Below are 25,730 nucleotides of genomic sequence, written 5' to 3'. Positions count from 1 at the left end.
GCGTTCTTTATATTGTTTTCAAGCGATTTCATCTCATATTTCCAGTGGCACACTTGTATTTCCAAGTTGAGGCCAGGTTCATGCATTTCCTGTCATATCTTGCATTTTGCATCCCGCATAGCATATCATCATCGCATCGTATTGCTTGGTCTTGCACGTGGTTGATTGTATCCTTGTTGCTTGTTTGTCTTGTTTGGGTAGAGCCGGGAGACGAGTTCGCTAACTAGGAGCCCGTTGAGTTTGCTTTTGAGGATCCAGTCAACTCTGACAACTGTGCAGGCAAGATCATACCCTCGAAATCACTACTATCTTTGCTATGCTAGTTTGCTCGCTCTTTTGCTATGCCATTGCTACGATGCCTACCACTTGCTTGCAAGCCTCCCAAATTGCCATGTCAAACCTCTAACCCACCATGTCCTAGCAAACCGTTGATTAGCTATGTTACCGCTTTGCTCAGCCCCTCTTATAGCGTTGCTAGTTGCAGGTGAAGATTGGAGGTCGTTCCTTGTTGGAACATTTATTTACTTGTTGGGATATCATTATATTGCCATGTTATCTTAATGCATCTATATACTTGGTAAAGGGTGGAAGGCTCGGCCTCTCGCCTAGTGTTTTGTTCCACTCTTGCTGCCCTAGTTTCCGTCATATCGGTGTTATGTTCCTGGATTTTGCGTTCCTTACGCGGTTGGGTTATAATGGGAACCCCTTGATAGTTCGGCTTGATTAAAGCTTTTCCAGCAATGCCCAACCTTGGTTTTACCATTTGCCACCTAGCCTTTTCTTTCCCTTGGGTTCTGCAGACTCAAGGGTCATCATTATTTTAACCCCCCGGGCCAGTGCTCCTCTGAGTGTTGGTCCAAACTGTCAGCCGCCGGTGGCTACCAGGGGCAACTCTGGGCTGGCCTACCGGAAGTTTGGACAATCTGAGTGTGCCCTGAGAAAGAGATATGTGCAGCTCCTATCGGGATTTGTCGGCACATTCGGGCGGTGTTGCTGGTCTTGTTTTAACCTGTCGAAGTGTCTTGAATTACCGAGATACCGAGTCTGATCGGAACGTCTTGGGAGGAGGTCTATTCCTTCGTTGACCGTGAGAGCTTGTCATGGGCTAAGTTGGGACTCCCCTGCAGGGATTTGAACTTTCGAAAGCTGTGCCCGCGGTAATGGGCAGATGGGAATTTGTTAATGTCCGGTTGTAGATAATTTGAACCTTAATTAATTAAAATGAATCAACTGAGTGTGTTACCGTGATGGCCTCTTCTCGGCGGAGTCCGGGAAGTGGACACGGTGTTGGAGTAATGTTTGCGCAGGTTGTTCTCTAGTTCCTCGCTCGCGCTTTGCCTCCTCTTCTCGCTCTCTTTTGCGAATAAGTTAGCCACCATACTCGCTAGTCGCTTGCTGCAGCTCCACTCATATATTTACCTTGCCTTACCTATAAGCTTAAATAGTCTTGATCGCGAGGGTGCGAGATTGCTGAGTCCCTGTGGCTCACAGATTACTATTACACCAGATGCAGGGCCTGATGATTCCGCTCCAGGAGACGCGTATGAGCTCAAGTGGGAGTTCGACGAAGACTCTCAACGTTACTATGTTTCCTTTCCCGATGATCAGTAATGGTGCCCAGTTGGGGGTGATTGGGACCGTGTCGCATGTTGGATTCTCTTTTATTTTGGCGCCGTAGTCAAGCCTTGAGTGTTTAGATGATGTAATGTTATTTATGTACTTGATTGATGTGGCGAGTGTAAGCCAACTATGTTATCTCCCCTTTACTATTCATATTACATGGGATTTTGTGAAGTAGCCTAACTTGCGACATATGCCTTCAATGCGAGTATGCCTCTAAGTCGTGCCTCGACACGTGGGAGATATAGTCGCATCGAGGGTGTTACAAGTTGGTAATCAGAGCCTTCCCCGACCTTAGGAGCCCCATTGCTTGATCATTTCTAGTGGCCGAGTTGTGTCTAGAAAAATGTTTTGAGTCTTTAGGAATTATATATCGGAGAGTTTAGGAATTCTTTTTACTTCCCTGTCTCCTCATCGCTCTGGTAAGTCATCCTGACGTAGAGTTTTGACTCTTCTCTTCTCAAATTTCACTAAAAAAAATTTAGGATCATGCGGGTATCTTGGAATCGTTCCGATGGTTTTATGATGAGAACATTGTCTTGGTGCCTCCTGTCAGGGGTTTAGTGGAAGTGTCCCGGGGAGTTGAGCTCTGAGGTTTTGTCATCATAATTTTATTGTTGCAGTTCTGGAATACCTGAGTTTAGTACGCCGACATCGAAAATCTCTTTTATGCAGTTCGTTGGTCAGATAACCTCGACGCCACCCAGTACTGGGGCGGGAGTTCGGGAGTATCGCCATAACTCGTATAACGGATGCTTTTTGAAGGTTGAGGTAGATGGTTTCCGAAGGTTTCTTGGTTATGTGTTGAAGGATGGATACAGCTGGATGTAGGATTTGCTAGTTTGGGTGAGATATTATGCTTCCCCTGTATCCCCAACACCTGATTGCATAACTAGAAAGGTTCGGGAGTTTCATAGGTGGGAATTCTAGTAGCTCTAGTTCTTCTTCCACGGATATTGGTTTGAGATTGGGATTTCTTACCGATTATTCGTTCTTGATCCGTACCTTGTTAATTTATTTCTCTACCTTAATTCTAAGTGGCTTCTCAATTTATGGATATGTGACCATTTCAAGAGGAATGCATTCGTTCATTTTGTTCGGATGTGAAGACTATATGTTGCAATTTTCATTCCGTTGGATTCAGCTTAAATATTTATCTGTGAATGTGCTAATGGTGGTCAACCTCTTCAGGATGGCTCCTCCAACGCGCACAACTCCGAATCTTGATCCGCCACCACCTCCACCTCCTCCGGAGGCATGGCAAGCTGTGATGGCCGCAACCAATGCAAACACACAGTTGATCATGCAAATTCTTCAAGAGCGCAATCAAGGCAACCAAGGGAATCAAGGCAGCAATCAGAATCACTTTGCTACACTCAACCAGTTCCTTGCTAACGGGCCAAAGACTTTCAGCAATTGTGTTGAGGCAACCGATGCTGACGATTGGCTTGTGGATCTGTGTAAGCATTTCGAGTGCAGTAACGTCAGGCCTGAGGACTTTGTTAAGTTCGCTTCCTTCCAACTCAAAGATCAAGCTGTAGAATGGTTCCAGCAGTACAAGGACTCCAGAGGTGGACGTGTTATCACTTGGGATGATTTCCGTCGAGATTTCCGAGCTCATCATATTCCTCAGAGCGTGGTTGAAAGCAAGCGTGAGGAATTCCGCAATCTGAAGCAAGGCTCTTTGTCTATCTATGACTACAATAAGTTGTTCCAGAAGCTCGCCCGCTTTGCCAAGCAGGACGTGCCTGATGAGAAGAGCATGATATATCAGTTCAGGGGTGGTCTCAGAGAAGAAATTCAGCTCGCTCTTGTTCTCTTTGAGCCCTTGAGATACGATGAGTTCTACAACATGGCACTGAAGCAAGAGGCTGCTCAGTTGAGGTGTGATGCTTCCAAGAAGCGAGTCAGAGATGTTACTCCTTCTTCCTCTACTCAAGTGGCCAAGCAGCAGAAGTATTGGCTTCCTCCTCCTCCGTTCCGTCAGCTGTATCAGCAGAAGAGCAAAGGTGGCAGTGGTTCTTCCCACCCACCCAACCCTGGCTTTCAGAACAAGACTTCGTCTCAAGCTCCAAGATCGAGTGCTCCATATCACCGTCCGATTTCAGAGGTCACGTGCAACAAGTGCCAACAGAAGGGTCACTATGCCAACAAGTGTTTCAACCAGAGGCGTCTTCCTCCTCCTCCTCCTGTCAGATCGGCAAGTACAGCTGTGGTCAAGCATAACCCCAAGCACGCCAAGGTCAATTTGATGAATGCAGCTCAGGCAGAGGACTCGTCAGATGTGATCATGGGTAACCTTCCTGTTAATGATGTTCCTGCAAAAGTTCTTTTTGACACTGGTGCGTCGCATTGCTTCATCTCGAAACCTTTTGCATCTAAGAATGAGTTGACTTCCCAAGTTATGCATAAACCGTTAGCAGTTGTCTCTCCGGGTAAATGTTTGCTTGCTAATCATGAGATTCCGGATATTTCTATCATGATGGGTGATTTCAAGTTTCTGGCTTCTCCAATGGTTCTTGGTAACTCGGATATTGATCTTATTCTCGGGGTGGATTGGCTTTCTAAGCACAAGGCTCAGCTTGATTGTGCAGCCAGGCAGATTCAACTGACTCATTCGTCTGAGGATGTAATTGTCTTTGCCGCTCGGGATAATACCATCCGTCTGTTTTCTCTCAATGAGAGGGGTGAACTCGATGCCATCTCGCAAATTCCAGTCGTTTGCGAATATCAAGACGTCTTTCCAGAAGAGCTTCCAGGAATGCCTCCGCACCGGCCAGTTGAATTCGTTATTGATCTTGAGCCTGGCACGGAACCTGTGTGCAAACGTCCTTACAAGCTCGGACCCGAAGAGTTGAAGTAGCTGAAGAAGCAACTCGATATTCAAGAGAAAATGGGTCTCATCCGGCCTAGTTCTTCTCCGTGGGGTTGTGGTGTTCTTTTAGTGAAGAAGAAGGATGGAACGGACCGACTTTGTGTTGATTACCGTCCAGTGAACAAGAAGACCATCAAGAACAAATACCCACTTCCCAACATCAATGAGCTGTTCGAACAACTCAAAGGTGCTCAAGTATTCTCCAAGCTTGATCTCCGTATGGGCTATCATCAGACTCGTATCTGTGAGCAAGATATTCCGAAGACGGCTTTCAGGACAAGCTTTGGTTCATATGAATACACTGTCATGTCTTTTGGCCTCGTCAACGCTCCTCCGATGTTCTCTCGCATGATGAATTTCATCTTCAATGCCTACACCAATGACTTCGTTTTGGTCTATCTCAACGACATTCTGGTTTTCTCCAAGAACAAGGAAGATCATGCCAAGCACTTGCGTTTGGTTCTTGATAAGCTCAGGGAACATCAGTTCTACGCCAAGTTCTCCAAGTGTGAATTTTGGCTCGATGAGGTTCTTTATCTTGGTCATATCATCTCTGCCAAGGGCATTGCCGTGAATCCTGAGAAGTTGTCTGCAATTGTGAATTGGGAACCTCCTCAGAACGTGAAGCAACTCCGTAGCTTCCTCGGTCTCGCAAGCTATTGCCGAAGATTCGTTGAAAACTTTTCTAAGATCGCGAAGCCTCTCTCAAATCTTCTTCAGAAGCACGTCAAGTACGTTTGGTCTTCGGAGTGTGATATTGCTTTCAACACTTTGAAAGAGAAATTGATCACTGCTCTAGTTCTGACTCCGCCTGATGAATCCAAGCCATACGAGGTCTTTTGTGATGCCTCTCTCCAAGGTCTTGGCGCAGTATTGATGCAAGAGAAGAAAGTTGTTGCTTATACCTCTCGCCAGTTGAAGCCTAATGAGAAGAACTACCCCACTCATGATCTCGAGTTGGCGGCAGTTGTGCATGCTCTTTTGACTTGGAGACATCTTCTATTGGGAAGAAAAGTGGACATTTTCACTGATCACAAGAGTCTCAAGTACATCTTCACTCAGCCTAATCTCAACCTCAGGCAAACTCGATGGGTCGAAATGATTCAAGAGTATAATCCGAGTATCGAGTATACTCCAGGCAAGGCTAATGTGATTGCTGACGCATTGAGCAGGAAAGCTTACTGCAACAGTCTGATTCTTAAGCCTTATCAACCCGAGCTTTGTGAAGCTTTCCGCAAACTTAATCTGCAAATTGTTCCTCAAGGTTTCCTCGCCAACCTTCAAGTCTCTCCTACCTTAGAAGACCAGATTCGCCAAGCCCAGCTTCTTGATGCTATGGTGAAAAAGGTGAAGATTGGGATTGCCAAGAGTCAGTCCAAGTACAAGTGCTACCGCCTTGATGACAAGGACACTCTCTTCTTCGAGGATCATATTGTTGTACCCAAAGGTGAACTTCGTAAAGTGATCATGAACGAGGCTCACAATTCTCTCCTCTCCATCCACCCTGGGAGCACGAAGATGTACCAGGACCTTAAGCAAGCTTATTGGTGGACTCAAATGAAGCGCGAGATCGCTCAATTCGTGAATGAATGTGATGTCTGCAGAAGAGTGAAGGCAGAACACCAAAGGCCAGCAGGTCTCCTCCAACCTCTTGCCATTCCAGAATGGAAGTTTGACCACATTGAAATGGACTTCGTGACTGGGTTTCCAAAGTCCAAGCGTGGCAACGATGCTATATTCGTTGTCATCGACAAACTCACCAAAGTGGCTCACTTTCTTCCTATCAAAGAGTCGATCACTGCAGCTCAATTGGCGGAACTCTATACCTCTCATATTGTCTCTCTACACGGTATTCCACAAGTGATCTCTTCAGACCGTGGCAGCATCTTTACCTCAAAGTTTTGGGATTCTTTTCAGAAGGCCATGGGCACCAACATCCGCTTCAGCACAGCTTTCCATCCTCAAACAAGCGGTCAAGTCGAGCGTGTCAACCAGATTCTTGAAGATATGCTCAGGGCTTGTGTGATCTCTTTCGGCATGAAGTGGGAGGATTGTCTTCCTTATGCTGAATTCTCCTACAACAATAGTTTTCAAGCAAGTTCGAGCAAGGCCCCATTTGAAATTCTGTATGGCAGGAAGTGCCGTACCCCTCTCAACTGGTCTGAAACCGGTGAACGTCAGCTTTTGGGTAATGACTTAATCACAGAGGCAGAAGAAATGTGCAAAGTCATTCGTGATAACCTCAAAGCAGCCCAATCCCGTCGGAAGAGCTACTATGATAGTAAGCACTATGATTTGGCTTTCGAGATCGAAGATCATGTTTACCTCCGTGTCTCTCCTATGAAAGGTACTCGTCGCTTCGGTATCAAAGGGAAGCTTGCCCCTAGATACGTGGGACCTTTCAAGATTGTCAGCAAGAGAGGCGACCTCGCCTATCAACTCGAGCTTCCTTCAAACTTTGCAAATGTTCATAACGTGTTCCATGTCTCTCAGCTTCGAAAGTGCTTCAAGACTCCTGACCGCACCGTCAACTTCGAGGACATTGAGCTCCAAGAAGATCTCTCTTATCGTGAGCACCCAGTTGCTATTCTTGAAGAGACTGAACGCAAGACTCGCAACAAGTCAATCAAATTTCTCAAAGTCAAGTGGTCACATCATTCCGACCGTGAAGCTACCTGGGAACGCGAGGATCACCTCCGTTCTGAGTACCCGGCATTCTTTCAGTCCTAGATCTCGGGACGAGATCCTTTTGTAGTGGTGGAGTGTTGTAACACCCCGGATGTAACTTTCCCAATTTGTACTCCAACTCTTGCCGTTTCCGGCGTTAAGTTATATTTATTTTCCTCGGGTTTGGGTCTTTGTCTCCGTGTGTTGTTATCGTTGTCATGCATCTCATATCATGTCATCATGTGCATTGCATTTGCATACGTGTTCGTCTCATGCATTCGAGCATTTTCCCCGTTGTCCGTTTTGCATTCCGGCGCTTCGTTCTCCTCCGCTGGTCAATTCTACCTTTCTTTCGTGTGCGGGGATTAAACATTTCCGGATTGGACCGAGACTTGCCAAGCGGCCTTGGTTTACTACCGGTAGACCGCCTGTCAAGTTTCGTATCATTTGGACTTCGTTTGATACTCCAACGGTTAACCGAGGGACCGAAAAGGCCTCGTGTGTGTTGCAGCCCAACACCCCTCCAATTTGGCCAAAAACCCACCTAACTCTGCTCCATCATCTAGAGCGTTCGATCACGATCGCGTGGCCGAAAACCGCACCTCATTTGGACTCTCCTAGCTCCCTCTATGCCTATTTAAACCCCCCCCCCCCCGATTTTCGGGTCTCCTTCCTCCCCAAAACCCTAGAAATCTCCCCGCCGCCGCCGGACAACGTCCGCGCCGAGTCGGACGTGTCCGACCTGCGCGCCGCCGCCGCCCGCCATGTCACCACCGCCACCCGCGCGCCGCCGCGGCCCGGAGGGCCCGTCCCCGGCCCCCGAGGCCCACTTCGCCGCGCCCCGCCGCCCGCGCCTGCCTTCCCCGACGCCGGCAGGTCCCGACGCCGCCTCGTCCGACCAACGGCCGCCGCGGATCCACGCCGCCGGCCGCCGCCTTCCGGCTCGCGCCTCCACCCAGCCGAGGCACGCCACCGCCTCCGTCCTTGCTCCGCGCCGCCACCCGGGGAGAGCGCCGGCCGCCGCGGTGCCTTCGCCGGCCTTCCCCCTCCACCGGCGAGCTCTTCCTCTCCGGCAAGTCCGGTCAACCTCGAAGGGCGCGCCGGCCGATCTAGATCCGGTTCGCAATGAACAGTAAACCCTAGGAGGTGTTTTTTTTACTAAGTCCCAAAATCGCAGACCCATGTTACCATGTTCGTAGCCCCGTAACTTTGCATCCGTAGCTCCGATTCATGCATATAGCATATCAAAGTGTTCATCTCAGAGAGTACATCATTTTATTCCATTGCATCATTTTCATTTGAGTTCATCTTGATGCCCGAAATGCTGTTAGAAGAGGGTTACTTGAATTAATTGTCAGATCTGCTACTCCGTTTAGCACTTTTGTCATTTTTGCCATGATTATTGTGTGCATGATATGCCCGTGAGTTCTACATGTGTTTTGTTAAGGGTTTTGTCATCTCTCCAGAGGTGCAACCCATGTATTTTTAGGATGTGTGTGGTGCCTTGTGCAAGCTTGCAAAGTGGTGCACTTGCTAATTCTGTTTTCAGGGACTTAGTAATTCCACTAAGTCCTTGATCTATTTATTTCATGATGCCATATGTTCATGTTGTTTCCTAGTGATCCGTGCCTCTTTTGAGGATGATCAGTAAGGATGTTTTGTTAATATTGTAGTGCTCTATTCCATCCATGTCTTTGTTTGCAATTATGGAGCACCCTAGCTTGAGTCAATCGAGCTCTACTTTTGCTACTTTGTGAATCTGGGCAGATTGTCAACTTGTTTGCAATTTTGCCGGTGATGTTGTAGTTGATCCGTGCATGCTATGCTATTGTTCTTGCCATGTCTAGCTTGAATTTTGTGCCTTCTTTATGGGTGTATGCTTGTCTTGCCATGACTTGCACCGTAGTGAGTGCATCGAGCTCGTAAACATGCCTACTTGAGTTATATTTCAGCATGTGCCAGTTTTCACTAAGTCTGAAAACTGATTATGTTTTTGCTATGTTCACATGCTTGCAATTGTATTTTCTGATCCCTTTTGGCTCAAGGTCACTAAGGGACTTTTGTTAAGCTCTTTGAGTAGCTCCATGCCATGCTTTACTTTGCCATGTTCAGGTCCTGTAGCATGTAGTTTTGTGGCTCCGAAGAGGGCTACCTGATCTGAAATTCCAGACAAGTGTTAATTTCACTAAGTCTGAGATCTGTTTGTCCATATGCATTTTTGCCATGCTTGTTTGAACCTGTTAATGGATGAATTGGCCGTAGCTCAGTGCTAGACTTTTGTTAAGCATCTTGTGTGCATCCCTGCCATGTATTTTTGTTGTCATGTTTGGGTGCTGTAGCATGTTCATTTCATTGCATTTAGATGCCTACTTGCTGTAAATCGCAGACCGGTGTCATTTTTGAATCGCTTGCCATTTCCAAACCGTAACTCCGATTCCGGCGTTCTTTATATCGTTTTCAAGCGATTTCATCTCATCTTTCCAGTGGCACACTTGTATTTCCAAGTTGAGGCCAGGTTCATGCATTTCCTGTCATATCTTGCATTTTTCCCGCATCCCGCATAGCATCATCATCGCATCGTTTGTTTGCACGTGGTTGATTGTATCCTTGTTGCTTGTTTGTCTTGTTTGGGTAGAGCCGGGAGACGAGTTCGCTAACGAGGAGCCCGTTGAGTTTGCTTTCGAGGATCCAGTCAACTCTGACAACTGTGCAGGCAAGATGATCATACCCTCGAAATCACTACTATCTTTGCTATGCTAGTTTGCTCGCTCTTTTGCTATGCCATTGCTACGATGCCTACCACTTGCTTGCAAGCCTCCCAAATTGCCATGTCAAACCTCTAACCCACCATGTCCTAGCAAACGTTGATTGGCTATGTTACCGCTTTGCTCAGCCCCTCTTATAGCGTTGCTAGTTGCAGGTGAAGATTGGAGGCCGTTCCTTGTTGGAACATTTATTTACTTGTTGGGATATCATTATATTGCCATGTTATCTTAATGCATCTATATACTTGGTAAAGGGTGGAAGGCTCGGCCTCTCGCCTAGTGTTTTGTTCCACTCTTGCCGCCCTAGTTTCCGTCATATCGGTGTTATGTTCCCGGATTTTGCGTTCCTTACGCGGTTGGGTTATAATGGGAACCCCTTGATAGTTCGCCTTGATTAAAGCTTTTCCAGCAATGCCCAACCTTGGTTTTACCATTTGCCACCTAGCCTTTTCTTTCCCTTGGGTTCTGCAGACTCAAGGGTCATCATTATTTTAACCCCCCCGGGCCAGTGCTCCTCTGAGTGTTGGTCCAAACTGTCAGCCGCCGGTGGCTACCAGGGGCAACTCTGGGCTGGCCTACCGGAAGTTTAGACAATCTGAGTGTGCCCTGAGAAAGAGATATGTGCAGCTCCTATCGGGATTTGTCGGCACATTCGGGCGGTGTTGCTGGTCTTGTTTTAACCTGTCGAAGTGTCTTGAATTCCGAGATACCGAGTCTGATCGGAACGTCTTGGGAGGAGGTCTATTCCTTCGTTGACCGTGAGAGCTTGTCATGGGCTAAGTTGGGACTCCCCTGCAGGGATTGAACTTTCGAAAGCCGTGCCCGCGGTTATGGGCAGATGGGAATTTGTTAATGTCCGGTTGTAGATAACTTGAACCTTAATTAATTAAAATGAATCAACTGAGTGTGTTACCGTGATGGCCTCTTCTCGGCGGAGTCCGGGAAGTGGACACGGTGTTGGAGTAATGTTTGCGCAGGTTGTCTCTAGTTTCTCGCTCGCGCTTTGCCTCCTCTTCTCGCTCTCTTTTGCGAATAAGTTAGCCACCATACTTGCTAGTCGCTTGCTGCAGCTCCACTCATATATTTACCTTGCCTTACCTATAAGCTTAAATAGTCTTGATCGCGAGGGTGCGAGATTGCTGAGTCCCTGTGGCTCACAGATTACTATTACACCAGATGCAGGGCCTGATGATTCCGCTCCAGGAGACGCGTATGAGCTCAAGTGGGAGTTCGACGAAGACTCTCAACGTTACTATGTTTCCTTTCCCGATGATCAGTAGTGGTGCCCAGTTGGGGGTGATTGGGACCGTGTCGCATGTTGGGTTCTCTTTTATTTTGGCACCGTAGTCGGGCCTTGAGTGTTTGGATGATGTAATGTTATTTATGTACTTGATTGACGTGGCGAGTGTAAGCCAACTATGTTATCTCCCCTTTACTATTCATATTACATGGGATGTTGTGAAGATAGCCTAACTTGCGACATATGCCTTCAATGCGATTATGCCTCTAAGTCATGCCTCGACACGTGGGAGATATAGTCGCATCGAGGGTGTTACAAGTTAGCAGAAGACCTTCGCGAGTTATGTTTGGAGATAGTTCCGAGAGGTTATGTAGCATCTTTGGAGATTCAGTCTACTTTGATGGATAAGATCAGAGAAGCGCAGAAGACGGACAAGGAGATTGCCGAGATAAAGGAAAGGATGAGCAAAGGAAAAGCCAAGGGATTTCGTGAGGATGAGCACGATACCCTATGGTTTGAGGACCGCGTGTATGTACCAAATGATCAGGAGATCGGGAAGATGATTTTGCAGGAGGCACATGACTCACCATATTCGATTCACCCAGGAAATACCAAGATGTACATGGATCTGAAGGATAGATTCTGGTGGACCGGAATGGAGAAGGATATTGCGGAGTATGTAGAAGTTTGTGATGTATGTCAGAGAGTGAAGGCAGAGCATCTGAAGCCAGCAGGATTGTTGCAACCATTGCCGATACCCGAATGGATGTGGGATAAGCTAGGCATGGATTTTATCACGGGATTACCTAGGACTCGTTCAGGCTATGACTCGATATGGGTTCTAGTCGATCGTTTGACGAAAGTAGCTCATTTCATCCCAGTGAAGAACACTTACACCAGTGCTAAGTTGGCAAAGATATACATGACCAGGATTGTATGTTTGCATGGAGTTCCGAGGATAATTGTATCATATAGAGGAACCCAGTTTACCTCAAAGTTTTGGAATCAGTTACATGAAACTTTGGGAACCAGGCTAGAGTTCAGTACAGCTTTTCACCCACAGACGGATGGACAGACTGAGTCAATCAGATTCTGGAGGACATGTTGAGAGCTTGTGCGCTAGATTATGGATCTAGTTGGGACGATAATTTTCCTTATGCAGAGTTCTCTTACAACAACAGTTACCAAGCCAGTTTGAAGATGTCCCCTTTCGAAGCATTGTACGGAAGGAGGTGCAGAACACCGTTATTGTGGGATGAAGTTGGAGACCAGCATTTGTTTGGACCAAATTTGATTAAAGAATCTGAAGAGAAGGTTAAGCTGATTTGTGATAGACTCAAGGTAGCTCAGTCCAGGCAGAAGAGCTATGCGGATTCTAAATGCAAGGAGACAGCTTACGAAGTTGGAGACAGAGTGTATCTTCGTGTATCACCACTCCGAGGAGTTAAGTGCTTTGGAGTTAAGGGAAAGTTAGCACCACGTTTTGTGGGACCATACAAAGTTTTGGAACGTATGGGAGAAGTTTCTTACAAGTTGGAATTGCCCGAAGGATTGTCAGGAGTTCACGATGTGTTCCACGTTTCTCAGTTGAAGAAGTGCCACGCAAAGATGGCTGATATCCCTCTGAGAGATACAGTGCCACTGGAAGCGATACAGTTGGATAGCGACTTGACCTACGAGGAGAAGCCAGTCAAGATTCTCGAGTTTGCCAGCCGAGTTGCACGCAGCAAAGTTATCAAGTTCTGTAAAATTCAGTGGAGCCACCATACCAAGGATGAAGCCACCTGGGAACGAGAGGAAGACCTACGCAAGGACCATCCACACCTATTTTCTAGCCAACCCGAATCTCGAGGGCGAGATTCATCTTAAGGGGGGTAGGTTTGTAACATCCCAAATTTTTAATTTGGAATGTTATACATTAGATCATCATTGCATATCATATTTTATTGCATTTTGGCTTGATCCTAGAAATTCTACACAACTCAAGGACCTACGGAGAGAGTTGGGGATTTCATTATTTTCATATTCGAGTTTTCTCGAATTTTGAAAAGAGGATCGTTTGATTTTAATTATTTTCTCTTCGAATATTTATTTTATAAAAATAAAAGAGAGAGGATAAAATGACTTCCTCAAAATAAAGAAATATCGAAGATTTAATATTGAAATCAAATAAGATTTTTATTCGGAGTTTTATCGCTATTTTATTTGAATTAGGAAAAATATGTGTTTTTCAAAATTGCATTTTAGGCCCAAATAAATGTTCACCTTGTTTGGCTTATTTTTAGAGGACGGGGACAATTTATTTCGGGATTTTTGGAGTCCGTTTAGTATTTCTTTTCTTTCTTTTTTTGCACGTCGAAATTATTTTAAAAAAAGTCAAACCGACTTGGGGCCGTACCCGGCCAGGAGACCTCGGGCCGGCCCTTTTATAAGCCGCTGCTCCGCATCCCGCAGCCCACCCGCGCCCCGACGCAAACCCTAACCCCATCGCCACCGCCTGCGCCGTGCGCCGCCGCCGTCGTTGCTGCCCCGCGCCGCCTCGCCGGAGCCGCCCACCGCCGCCGCCTCGGTTTTCGGGAGAAAACCGAATGGTTTTTTTACGAAAACCCTAGATCCGTTTTTTAGATCCAGTTTGGTTTTTTGGTTTAGTTAAATAGCGGACGTTCGTTCGTACGTTCGTTTTAACGAACGGTTTTCATCCGTTAGCCGCAGACAGCGAACGATCGTTCGTTAGCTTGTTCGTCAGTTTTTCTTTTTCTCGGATTTTCCGCGATTATTTCCGATAATAATTTCTGATCCGATTTTCGTTTTAGTATAACTTTTCGCTCGTTTATCGGAATCAGGCGATTCAAGCGCCTAGAGTTTCGTCTCGAAACCCTCTTTCTGTTTAACCAACTTAAACAAGTTTTTGCTATTGTAAAATTTGACTTTAGTCCAGATTAGTAAACGAAGCTTGTTTTTTCGCTGTTTGAGTTTTGTTGCTTCGTTTGATTTGATTCTTTTTGCAAACCGGAGTTCTTAAGTTGAAATTTCTAGTTAGAACTCTTATTTGAGTTTTACCCGTGCCCTTGCTTGATTGCTTATTGTATGCTTGTTTGATTGCGATAGAGTACCCGGAGTGTGAAGCGTGCTACATCGAGTCTCGAGGTTTCACGGATCATCAGCAAGGCAAGTAACACTTTGATCATACCTCTTTACTACCCAGTTTTATTGCATTATATAAATCCTCAAACAATTGCATGGTTAGGATCTGATTAAATTGTGGGTTGGGAAGTAGAAGAGGTAGTACCTATTCACCTATTTATTATCAAACCCTGGGAGTTACTTCTACGTTGCTTATATGCTATGCTATGCTCGTAGACGTGGATTGGGTTTGAGTGTATTCATGACAGATGTGAGATTGTTAATTAATGGTTCAACTTAAGGTGCCAACTTTAATACACATCTGGGTGGATTGAGGCACCTGGGGTATCCGGTGATTGCCTGTATTTTTGGAAATCCCGGGGTACCGTGTGATTTTCCTATGGAGCGCCACCCAGGCTCCAAGGGATCATAAGATTATTCATGTTGGAAACTTTCGTGTGCAGCCACATGCCATTATGGGCTCTGGCATAGTTGAGTAAGTTGTGGGAAACCTTTCCATGATGGGCTAGCAGATGTAGGGGATTGTAGGTGTACCGGCCTATCTATCGGTTAAGGGGACCTCTTCGGAAAGACTGTGTCTCGGTCATCCGTTTCTCAAACATCATGTAGTGCGAGAAATCCAACGGAGGAGATCGAGTCTTGTGGGGAAAAGTGCACAAACCTCTGCAGAGTGTACAAACTAATCATGGTTAGCCGTTTCCCCGATTATGGACATCTTGAGTATCTGGTTCTTGGATTATCCTGTGGATCTCATCACTCTAAATTAATTTTGTTGGGTTATTAATTACTGTTAATTGGGATTGAGAGGGGTTTACCTTCTTAATGTTTTTCAACCAACTTTGTAGTTAAATAAAATATATTCCTTTGCAGTAGGGAAAAATTGGCTTTTCGCAAAAACATTATAACCATAGGGCTTTTCCACCAGCCATATATGCATGTAGTGATAGCATTTTTCTATTCATTACTCTCTTGTGGTACACTGCCAGCATATTCCATGTGCTGGCCCGTTTTGGGCTGCAACGTATCATGTTGCAGACTTTTCAGACGACGAGTAAGGAGCCTTAGGTCGTGGTCTTTCACTCAGTGATACCATTGGAGTTGATGGACTCACTTTATCTTCCAAGCCTTCCGTTGTTATCGTATTAGATGGCCTTAAGCCATATTTATTGTAATAAGTTCTCTTTTGAGACATGTGATGTAATAAGTGTGTGATTGCTACTCTGTTATAAATCCTCAAGTATTGTGCGTGTCAGCATTACCGATCCAGGGATGACACTAATGCACAGAGATCAGACTGTTTGAGGTCTGGTCGCTACAATCTGGTGCTCCTAGTCGACGCAGACGGCGACGGGGGTCCTCCTGGAAATCACTTGGTGGCGCGGTGAAGTCCTTGGCCTCGCGGTCGACGACGGTGTGGCGTCAGATGCGCTCGGGAAGGAGGGAGATCTGAGGAGGGGAGGCGGAGAGGGAGAGGCGAGCGAGCGAGGAAAGTGGGAGAGTGGGAGAGTGCTACCTCTTGAGCATGCGTTGGTTTTCCCTTAAAGAGAAAAGGGTGATGCAGCAAAGTAGCGTAAGTATTTCCCTCAGTTTTTGATAACCAAGGTATCAATCCAGTAGGAGACTACACGCAAGTCGCCTAGTACCTGCACAAACAATCAAGAACCTTGCAACCAACGCGGTAAAGGGGTTGTCAATCCCTTCACGGCCACTTGCAAAAGTGAGATCTGATAAAGATAATAAGATAAATATTTTTGGTATTTTTGTTGTATAAATTGGAAAATAAAGATTGCAAAATAAATAGTAAACTAGAATTATAGATCAGAAACTTATATGATGTAAAGTAGACCCGAGGGCCATAAGTTTCACTAGTGGATTCTCTCATGATAGCATGTATTACGGTGGGTGAACAAATTACTGCCGAGCAATTGATAGAAAAGCGCATAGTTATGATGATATCTAAGGCAATGATCATGAATATAGGCATCATGTCCGTGTCAAGTAGACCAAAACGATTCTGCATCTACTACTATTACTTCACACATTGACCGCTATCTAGCATGCATCTAGAGTATTAAGTTCATAAGAACAGAGTAACGCATTAGGCAAGATGACATGATGTAGAGGGATAAACTCAAGCAATATGATATAAACCACATCTTGTTATCCTCGATGGCAACAATATAATACGTGTCGGTTCCCTTTCTATCACTGGGATCAAGCACCGCAAGATTGAACCCAAAGCTAAGCACTTCTCCCATTGCAAGAAAGATCAATCTAGTAGGCTAAACCAAACTGATAATTCGAAGAGACTTGCAAAGATATCAAATCATGCATATAAGAATTCAGAGAAGAATCAAATATTGTTCATAGATAAACTTGATCATAAACCCACAATTCATCGAATCTCAGCAAACACATCGCAAAAAGTATTACATCAAATAGATCTCCAAGAATATCGAGGAGAACTTTGTATTGAGAACAAAAGAGAGAGAAGAAGCCATCTAGCTAATAACTATGGACCCGAAGGTCTGTGGTAAACTACTCACACATCATCGGGGAGGCTATGATGTTGATGTAGAAGCCCTCCGTGATCGAATCCCCCTCCGGCGGATCGCCGAAAAAGGTCCCTAGATGGGATCTCACGAGTATAGAAGGTTGCGGCGGTGGAAAAGTGGTTTCGTGGATCCCCTGGGTGTTTTTAGGGTATAAGAGTATATATAGGCGAAAGAAGTAGGTCGGTGGAGCTACGAGGGGCCCACGAGGGTGGGGCGCGCCGCCCTACCCCATGGCCGCCACATTGCTTTCTTGACCTCCACTCCAAGTCTCCTGAATTACGTTTGCTCCAAAAAAGATCCTTGCGAAGGTTTCATTCCGTTTGGATTCCGTTTGATATTCCTTTTCTGCGAAACACTGAAATAGGCAAAAAAACAACAATTTGCACTGGGCCTTTGGTTAATAGGTTGGTCCCAAAAATAATATAAAAGTGCATAATAAAGCCCATTAAACATCCAAAACAGATAATATAATAGCATGGAACAATAAAAAATTATAGATACGTTGGAGACGTATCACAGAGATGGCAGGGGAAGGCCGAGGCGTCGCGGCCTTATCCCCCTGTCGACACCGGCGAGGCGGCGTGGTGGCAACCTGACACGGGCGCTCGGTCGCCCGCACAGTGAAGACGGCGCGGGAGGGGGAACTGGGCCAGTTCGGGTGAGGTAGGTGGGACGGCTTGGTGGGCCGAAGCCCGGGGGGTGTTGTTTCTTTCTTTTTTTACATTCCTTGTTTTCTAGCTTCTTTTATATTGTTTTAGTTTTATATAATACCAAAGAAGCACCTAAATTAGCGTTATTAAATAACTCCACTGCCTTAAATAACTTGACACATTAACTAAATAGTTTGTGTTTGTGCATTAATTAAAAAGCATTTAATAATTATTTTAGCCATGTTTTATTTTTTAGGGCATTAAAAGCACATTATAAATTATAGGTTCCGACATGACAAATAATCAAAGATTATTTGCCACACCTAGAACATTTTAGTTTTGACATTTGAAAATTTGATTTTCGACTTTATTTTAAATTTGAATTTGGACCGGTTTTGAACCTATGCGAGTTTAACAACAGTAATCGTGGTGACATGACATCATTAGCAAAGGATTATTGTAGCTTAATTATCCGGGCGTCACATTGGAGCACACGAACTTGGTTCGGGCGTTTAGAGGTGTTGTGGTTGATATGGTGGTTTGGTGCATTGGTTTTGGTCGGCGGACGCAAGATGAGGGTGTGTTGCTGAGTAGCCGGTTGGTGTAGATGCGGCGTGGAGAGCCATGCTGATGGTCACTTCCTATCACACGATAGGTGTCACGTTCACCTGCTACGTGTACGCTTCTGGAAGGCGGATTGTATCGTCTGGTTGCTTCACTCGCGGTTGTTGCTTGATGCACACTCCAATGTGCAGTGGGTGGCTTTTGGCGGCTAGGTGCGGAGAAGTGAGTGCCAAAAAGGACACCATAGCTGCTCCATCATGCACCCACCAACATCCGGGCAGACAACGGTTGAAATCCCCCAATGGGGCATGTGCTCACACTCGGGCTGATGTCGTTGTGCGTTCAGTGTCGGGGGGTCTACAAGCATGACTTCGATCGACCACCACTACTCAGATAACGTTTGCACCCGACCCATTACAACAGATTGACGGAGATGTCCTGGACATCCCATGATGGGATACCCTCATTCCGCATGTTTCTACTCATCTGGGAACACCATACGGACACTCTTGACCCTTTCCTTTTTAATGAGTCCCCGGGGCTATGGGGTCTTCTGCTCCGAGCACCCGACTGGGAACCCAAGAGGATATAAGGTTGGGAGCGTAACATTAGGAGTCTTATAGTTACATGGTGATCCACTTTCCATGTGTCCAGGGATATCTCGTATGTAACAGATTCCTAAAATATAGCTACCATACTACTACACCCAATATATAAATAGGGAAGCTGCTCTATCCCATCTCATGAGAAATGTCATCGTATCGCAGACTAGCCAGTAAAATTTAGCAGGACTACAGACTAATCAAATACAATATAGTAGGACGTAGTGTTGTTATCAATTTCAGGGTTGAACCTGCGTAAACCCACTAGATCTCCTCTGGACGAAATAAGGAATACATATTTCAATGTGTTTGATTGCAATTATTGAACTTTAAGGTTTTTTTATTGTCTTGTCATGTTAATTTTTATTATTTGGTGATGAAAGGCTATTACAAAGCTCCTTTTTGGGTGGGATATAAACAAGTTATTTTGGATATATGTTTTGATGTTTGTTGTTGGCATACTAATATAATGATAGTAAGTCAATGATGCATATGGAGATATGTTTAGTTTTCAGAAAAGGAATGTAATTATTTTATTAATGGACATCATATATTGGAGGTATAATGCTTCTTTGATATATTACAATTTGTCAAATACTTTTGTGCTAACTTACTATACCTATGCTTCGATTTTTGTTTGAAGTGCTTTGTAATATCTGTAATTGTCTATGATTAATTTTTTCTCCAGGATTGCTACTTTCATTACAAAGAGCTAGCCAAAGCAAATTCTCTTTCCTCGAGTATCCAATCAAGTAAAAGGCGATGCCTTCTTGCAAATTGGCAGCTGCAAGTGTGAAGCAAATGGAATATGCCTCAGTCTGAGGTTCCAAGTGTGAAGCAAATGAGCCACAGACCACAGCATAAGGAACTTCACAAACCATTCCAAGTCTCAATACATCACTGATTTCAGGTGTCAACACCACAGAGTACAAACAAACCAAGTCTACACACAGAACCTTCAAGCCAACTATTACAACACATCACCAAGTCTACTTAACATACTCCAATACTTCTCCAAACGAAAGAGATAGGGGTACTTCATACAAACTCCAATTCCAGTACCGTTCAAACTAGTCTGAAGTTTCAGACATTTATTCAAATAGAAACTTAAACCTGCTACCGCAAAACGGTCGGATGATGGTAGCAAGCAGTAGTACTTACCTAGATAATATATTTTTTTATGGCAAAGGGGGTGTTCCACTCACCACAGGATCCTGGAAACTAGCATGAAGCTTCGAGGACAAGTAGGCGATGAGCGAAAGCACTACCGATGCCATGAGCCAAGAATGAATTGCCCACGGACAGCCAGATGACGGCAGGATCCCTGCCCTGGAGCTGGACACAATGCCGGCAGATGCTGCCGGTTTGCGCCATCTCTTGATATTTCGGCTGTCCGTCACCCCCTCAAGTCATGCTTTGAGGAGGTTGCAGCAGCCATCGGAGGCTGCTGCCCACTTGAAGGGGTTGCCGGCCCCATGCTCACCGTCCATGATGCTCGGGAGCGGGGTGAAGAAGTGTGTCCGGAGATGCTCAAAGTTGTGGTAGTGGTCCACATCTTCATGGTCATACAAGCTTGTCACCTCTGAGCCAGACATGCTGGAGACACTGCTTGGGTTTCCCTGCTCAGAGTGCTGGATCTCTGAACTGAGAGATGCAGCTGACCGCATAAGCGGGTTACCAACCATCGCCTTGCTCCCAACACCAGTGTCTTTTCCGTTGGTCTCTTTCTTAGTGTTGAGGAAGCGTCCACCGGAGCCTCTCGCACGGCGCATTGCATGAAGATGGCGTGACTCGTGAAGATATGGCTGCATTGTAGAAAGCACTCACATGAATGGAAAGAAAGAAGAACATTTGCATTGCATGCCATGGTGGAATAAACATCCTCGGTTTATACTTTGAGAAGGTGAGCCATACCTTTCTGGCCTTGACCAACCTATTCTCCTTCTCTGCCTTGGCGCGAGCACGGCGGCGACGGAGGATGCCTTCATATTGCTTTGCATTCACATAAATTGGAGCATCAGCAGGCATATTCAGTGGTATAAGCATACGCCCACTAGACTGCATTGCACAAAGGGAAATGGAGGATCATATTAGATATCACACATTACTAGATAAAATAAATTGTATACAAGCTTCAGCCTTACAAACTCAAAGATAAATCCTACTCCCTCCGTCCCAAAATAACTGTCTCAATTTTGTACTAACTCTAGTACAAAGTTATACTAAGCTTGAGACACTTTTTTGGGACGGAGGGAATATTATATATCCTTTTTGGTGTCAATGAAAAAAGGATACCCCAGAACACTTTCCTGACATTAAGCCAAGAAAGCTTCACCATGCAATTGCTATTCACAAACTTCAAAAATATTAACTTTGTACTCGGTGTACACTCTGTGCTAGATTTCATTTGTTGCTTATTGAGAAAACTAAAGATTCATATTTGCACTAACTTCATGTTCAGAAATGACATACATAATATAACTAGCACTATGAACCATTTTACGGAAACTTTGTGCTAGATTGTTCAAACTGTGGAATTCAGATGAACACTGGACTAAAGTTCTGTACTAATCCCTCCATCCGAAAATACTTGTCATCAAAATGGATAAAAACAGATGTATCTAAAACTAAAATATGTCTAGATACATCCCCTTTTATCCATTTTGATGACAAGTATTTCCGGACGGAGGGAGTACATATATACAAGAATTAGTCATAGAAATCGTGGAGATGACTCATTAAAAACTAAATGCACATTACCGCTGATCTCATTCCATAAGAAGAAAGTAGGCCATACTGCTGATCAGAGTAGTAGTTGGAGGAAATCTGAAAAATATCAGAAGGCATTGATGAACTCAAAGGCTAAGGAAATTCAGAAAGGCATTTGTAACTGTAAGGTTGCAAAGTCCTAAATGCATTACTAATTTAATCACAGGTTTGTCACCATTATTCATACAGATAAACCGAACAAGTGGGAAAAGCTTACCACAGATTGGCCAAGGCCCAACTCAAAGTGGTCATTATATTCTGTGAATGGTGACTGCAGAGTGATAGGTGCAGAGTGCTCAGAACTGTTCCCTCCTTTACCTGAACCCAAATGCACCATCAATCACATATCCAAGGTCCATAAAAACAGAAGTACGTCTGTACTTTGAAATCCGCCAGTCATTCAAGTTGCTAGAAAGAGAAAGTCATGCATGATAGGAGATCTTTAACTGACAAAGGGAAATCCTTCTAATCTCATTGAGACGCTTACATGGCATTACATATCAGAAGAACATGTGCTAAAAAGCTGTGGATCCATGAACCCATGGCAATTTGACTTATGATGTTCAATTTTCTATATCAAATGCATAAGTTTCAGTGTTCATAAAAAAAGCATAAGTTTCAGAAGGATCGAGTCTATATAGCATCAGATTTTCTACAAGGCATATTAGGTTACATACTAGGTTCTTTTGGTGTCATGCCACGACTGAACAGAAGAAAATGTTTTTTTAACCAAAGAAAATGTCAGAATTTCCATGGCGCGTGTCTACAGACTAGTTATGCGCTGGGGTGTTTTTCTCATGTCGGAAATAGCATAATCGTGCAGTATGGTTTTTCTGAATCAAGATGTTGATTGATGTCTGAATCAAGGTATACACAAATTGGCAATACTTATGCTAGAACCGTAAGGAACCAGTAAATTTAAAAGAACTCAAGGGGTATAAGAAGGAAGGTCACAGGTTTAGCCAAGGTTTAGCCTTTGAGTGAAAGCGGTACAAAAATATCTGTTGAATTGATTATGTGATGTAAATGGTGTCTATGAATAATGGCATCCACATAAGACCTTACTTTAGAAGGATCCAACCAGCCCTCATCCAGCATGAGTCATCATCCGCTTGTCACAACATATACAGATTCCACCTCCGTGCAAGATTTGTTCAAAATTACCCTATATTTCCCTTACCAAAGATAACCATCTTTTCTTTTTTTGCAGATTGAAAAGTACTAAATGTTTATCTAATTTAAGCTAATTAACTCACATATTCACGGTGCGGCAAGCATTCTAATATTTGGGTTTACACTTCATACTAAAAACGTATCTACCTTTCTCTGAACAACATCAAATTTGTTCATACTAAAAGCGTATCTACCTTTCTCTGAACAACACCAAATTTGTCTACCTGTGTCGAGAAATAGGTACAGATAGCGCCAAATTTGTACTGAAACTTAAATTACCGAGAGCTGAACCAAACCCTGTGTCATTCACATGTATCAAATCACTCTCTACTCTTTTCTACTAACATGCACAGATTTAACTAGTTCATTGGGTATGGCACATCATACTGTTCTCACGATACATTACGCGGTTTTCTTGTAATAGCCCTATTATCTGAGAGAAACACCACCCTACTATGTGCACTCAACATTACCTAAGCACTCCTAGAACTGCATTCTGTATGTCTATATATGCTACAAACATTGCCAAATTTGTACTGAATCTTTTTTCTGTGTGTGTGAATGCTGAAAACTTAAATTACTGAGAGCTGAACCCAGCCATGTGTCACACCACTATCTACTCTTTCTACTAGTAGCAAGTAGCATGCACAGATTAAACAAGCTCATCTCAGGCCACAGAACAAACACCTATCTCAAAGGACAGAGCAGCCTCACCATGAGCCATGGAGAACTTGAGAGCTTCAGGGATGCCCCTCTCCCCCATGGGCTGCGGCGGCAGCGGCACGGCGTCCAGCAGCGCCTGGGCCCTCGGCACGACCTGGAACTGGCCGTCCCGGCAGGCATCCTCCGGCGGCGACATGGACATGGGCACGGCCGGCGGCGCCTTCCCGTGGCCCATCGGCTCGCCGTACAGCAGCTGGGACCCTACCCACCACGGCAGCGGCGCCCCACCGGAGGCCTGGCCCGCGGCGGCGGCGGCGGCGAGCAGCTGCTGCCCCGCGAATCCCTCATGGTGGTTCTTGAAGCTCATCATTGCGGCGGTCCGGATGTGACTAAGCGCCTACCAACCTGCTGCAATCAAGAGCGGCACAAAAACAAGCAACGCAGATTGAGACTGAGCATCGATTAAATCAGAAACAGAAGTGCAGATTGCCGCTAAAGAGGGGCGAAAAAAATCCTCAGAAACAGAATGCGGAGGATGGGGAATGCAGGGTGAGAGAGGTCGCCGGAATTAAAACCGGAGCGAATCAAGAAACTGAAGGAGCAAAATTCCCCAAGAACTGAACCGAAAGCTGGAACTTTTTTTACTGAAAGCAAAAAAAGAGGATTTACAGTACCCAAAATCCACGGGGATTTCAGCGAGCCCAGAGCCGGAACGAGCTCGCGACGCAGGGCAGGGGACTTTGAAGGGCCCGTGAATGTGCGCGGCGAGAATCTCAGCAAGAGACCAAGGCGGGCGAAAGGATCCAAGACATGCATGCAGCAGAGCGCAGCAGGAGGGAGGAGGGGGGAGGAGCAGGGGATGAAACCAAAGGCCACTCACATTCCAGCTCCAGCTCCAGCTCCTGATGGGGCGGATGAGGACAACAAGAAGAGCTGTGCCTGTGAGGTGATGGATGGATGGAGAGAGAGATTGGGGGAGGGCGGCGGGAGGAGAGAGAGAGGACAAGACGGGACGGGAGAGGCGCGTATAAATGGGCGCTACTGAAACCAAGAAAAAGCTTTCCCTTCCTCCTTCCCCAGAGCCTCGTTGCTTTCACATTTTACTACTCCTCCAAAACCGCAAAGCCCAAATGATTTTTCTTTCATTTTCCTCTTTGCCAAACACATATTTATTTCCCACTAAAAACATTTATTTGTCCTCCAGAAAAGTTCAGTTCTTGTTATTTACTACTGCCCAGTTGGGCTCTTTTTCCCAGCCAAGACCTTTCAACTCCCCAGTGCTGGAATTATTAGGTTGGGTGCTCACTGCAAGTGGTGATTATACTGGACTAATCATGCTGTCAAAAGCAAGGTGTAGAGGATTTTTTATATTTGAAAATAGTATTAGCAGTGTATTGGGGTGTGGAACTTAGTACTAACTACTAAGCTGGGTAAGATGAGATCTGCAGGAGTGGCAAGTGAGTGGTGACTATAATTTGGTGAGGCAGGCAGACATGAACAGTTTAGGTTGCTGTAGCAAGTACTGCTGCAGGTAGCCATCACTTGGATTCCAAAAATCCACTTCTAGTAGTAGCTTATCATACATCAACAGATTGTGTAGTACTCCTACCCTGTAAATGCAATGCCCTTTTTTGAACAAACATATATTGCTAGACATGTTTTCCCTTTCAGTCTTGGTATATACCAGTACAATAAAAAATTTACCCTCATTGTAACCCATTGTAGTACATTTTTGGCGATGGATCATTGTACTGCTGTAATTGGGAGTACTACCTCCGTCTAGGTGAATAAGTCATTCGCGTAGTTCTAGGTCATCGATTTGAGGAATTAAATATGTATTATATGTCATGAAAAGTATATCACTATATTTCTACACGGATGTAGTTTCTAAATATATATATTTTTATCACATATAATACATATTTAGATAGTTAAATCATCAACCTAGAACTACACGAATGACTTATTCACCGAGACGGAGGTAGTAGTGGTCTGTCTCTCGTAGGGAGTAAGCATTTATGCATAACTACCGCGCATGCATTTTTTTTTCAAAGCACTTAAATGAGAGGGTATACTTCTTCCAGCCCAATTTATAACTCATACACGTATCTCAAGAATTAAGTTTAACCATCGATTTGACCAATAAAATATGTGTTGTGTGCCATCAAAATTATTGTTGGTCATCTATTTCAAAAAATAACCACATCGCACATGTGGTAAGCAATCCAAACTATTCTATTCAAAAAATAAGTTTGACCACCATTACATTTGTATTCAGAAGAAGTTTCGATGGTGTGATTTTTGTTTTTGCGGAAAAAACTTTTGATCTATTCATCAACAATCAAGGCGGTATAAGGAACACCAGAAGTAATAGAAATTACATCTATATCCGTAGACCACCTAGCGATAACTACAAGCCCTGGAATGAGCCGAAGGTGCACCG

The 25,730-nt window shown here is 44.8% G+C and overlaps 1 protein-coding gene across 4 annotated transcripts; it reads right to left on the bottom strand.

Annotated features, from left to right (window-relative positions):
- Nucleotides 1-19,543: 19,543 nt before the first annotated feature.
- Nucleotides 19,544-24,328, bottom strand: LOC125510442 (nuclear transcription factor Y subunit A-2-like). 4 transcript variants are annotated; one of them, XM_048675617.1, is made up of 6 exons: nucleotides 24,168-24,328; nucleotides 23,339-23,695; nucleotides 21,669-21,769; nucleotides 21,443-21,508; nucleotides 20,597-20,740; nucleotides 19,544-20,487 (listed from the first exon to the last, which is right to left on the bottom strand). In XM_048675617.1, exons 2-6 carry the CDS (start codon nucleotides 23,655-23,657, stop codon nucleotides 20,092-20,094), a joined length of 1,026 nt encoding a protein of 341 aa, XP_048531574.1. In that variant the 5' UTR covers nucleotides 23,658-23,695; nucleotides 24,168-24,328; the 3' UTR covers nucleotides 19,544-20,091. The 4 variants fall into 4 exon arrangements, with proteins under 4 accessions (XP_048531574.1, XP_048531576.1, XP_048531575.1 ...); XM_048675619.1 differs by having other exon boundaries at nucleotides 23,339-23,692; nucleotides 24,168-24,306; XM_048675618.1 differs by lacking the exon at nucleotides 24,168-24,328 and adding an exon at nucleotides 23,962-24,161.
- Nucleotides 24,329-25,730: the final 1,402 nt, after the last annotated feature.

This window comes from Triticum urartu, chromosome 5, assembly GCF_003073215.2.
Source record: "Triticum urartu cultivar G1812 chromosome 5, Tu2.1, whole genome shotgun sequence".
Lineage (NCBI taxonomy): Eukaryota > Viridiplantae > Streptophyta > Magnoliopsida > Poales > Poaceae > Triticum > Triticum urartu.
Note: the sequence above shows the minus strand (reverse complement) of the source record. Positions and strands in the feature narration are given on the sequence as shown.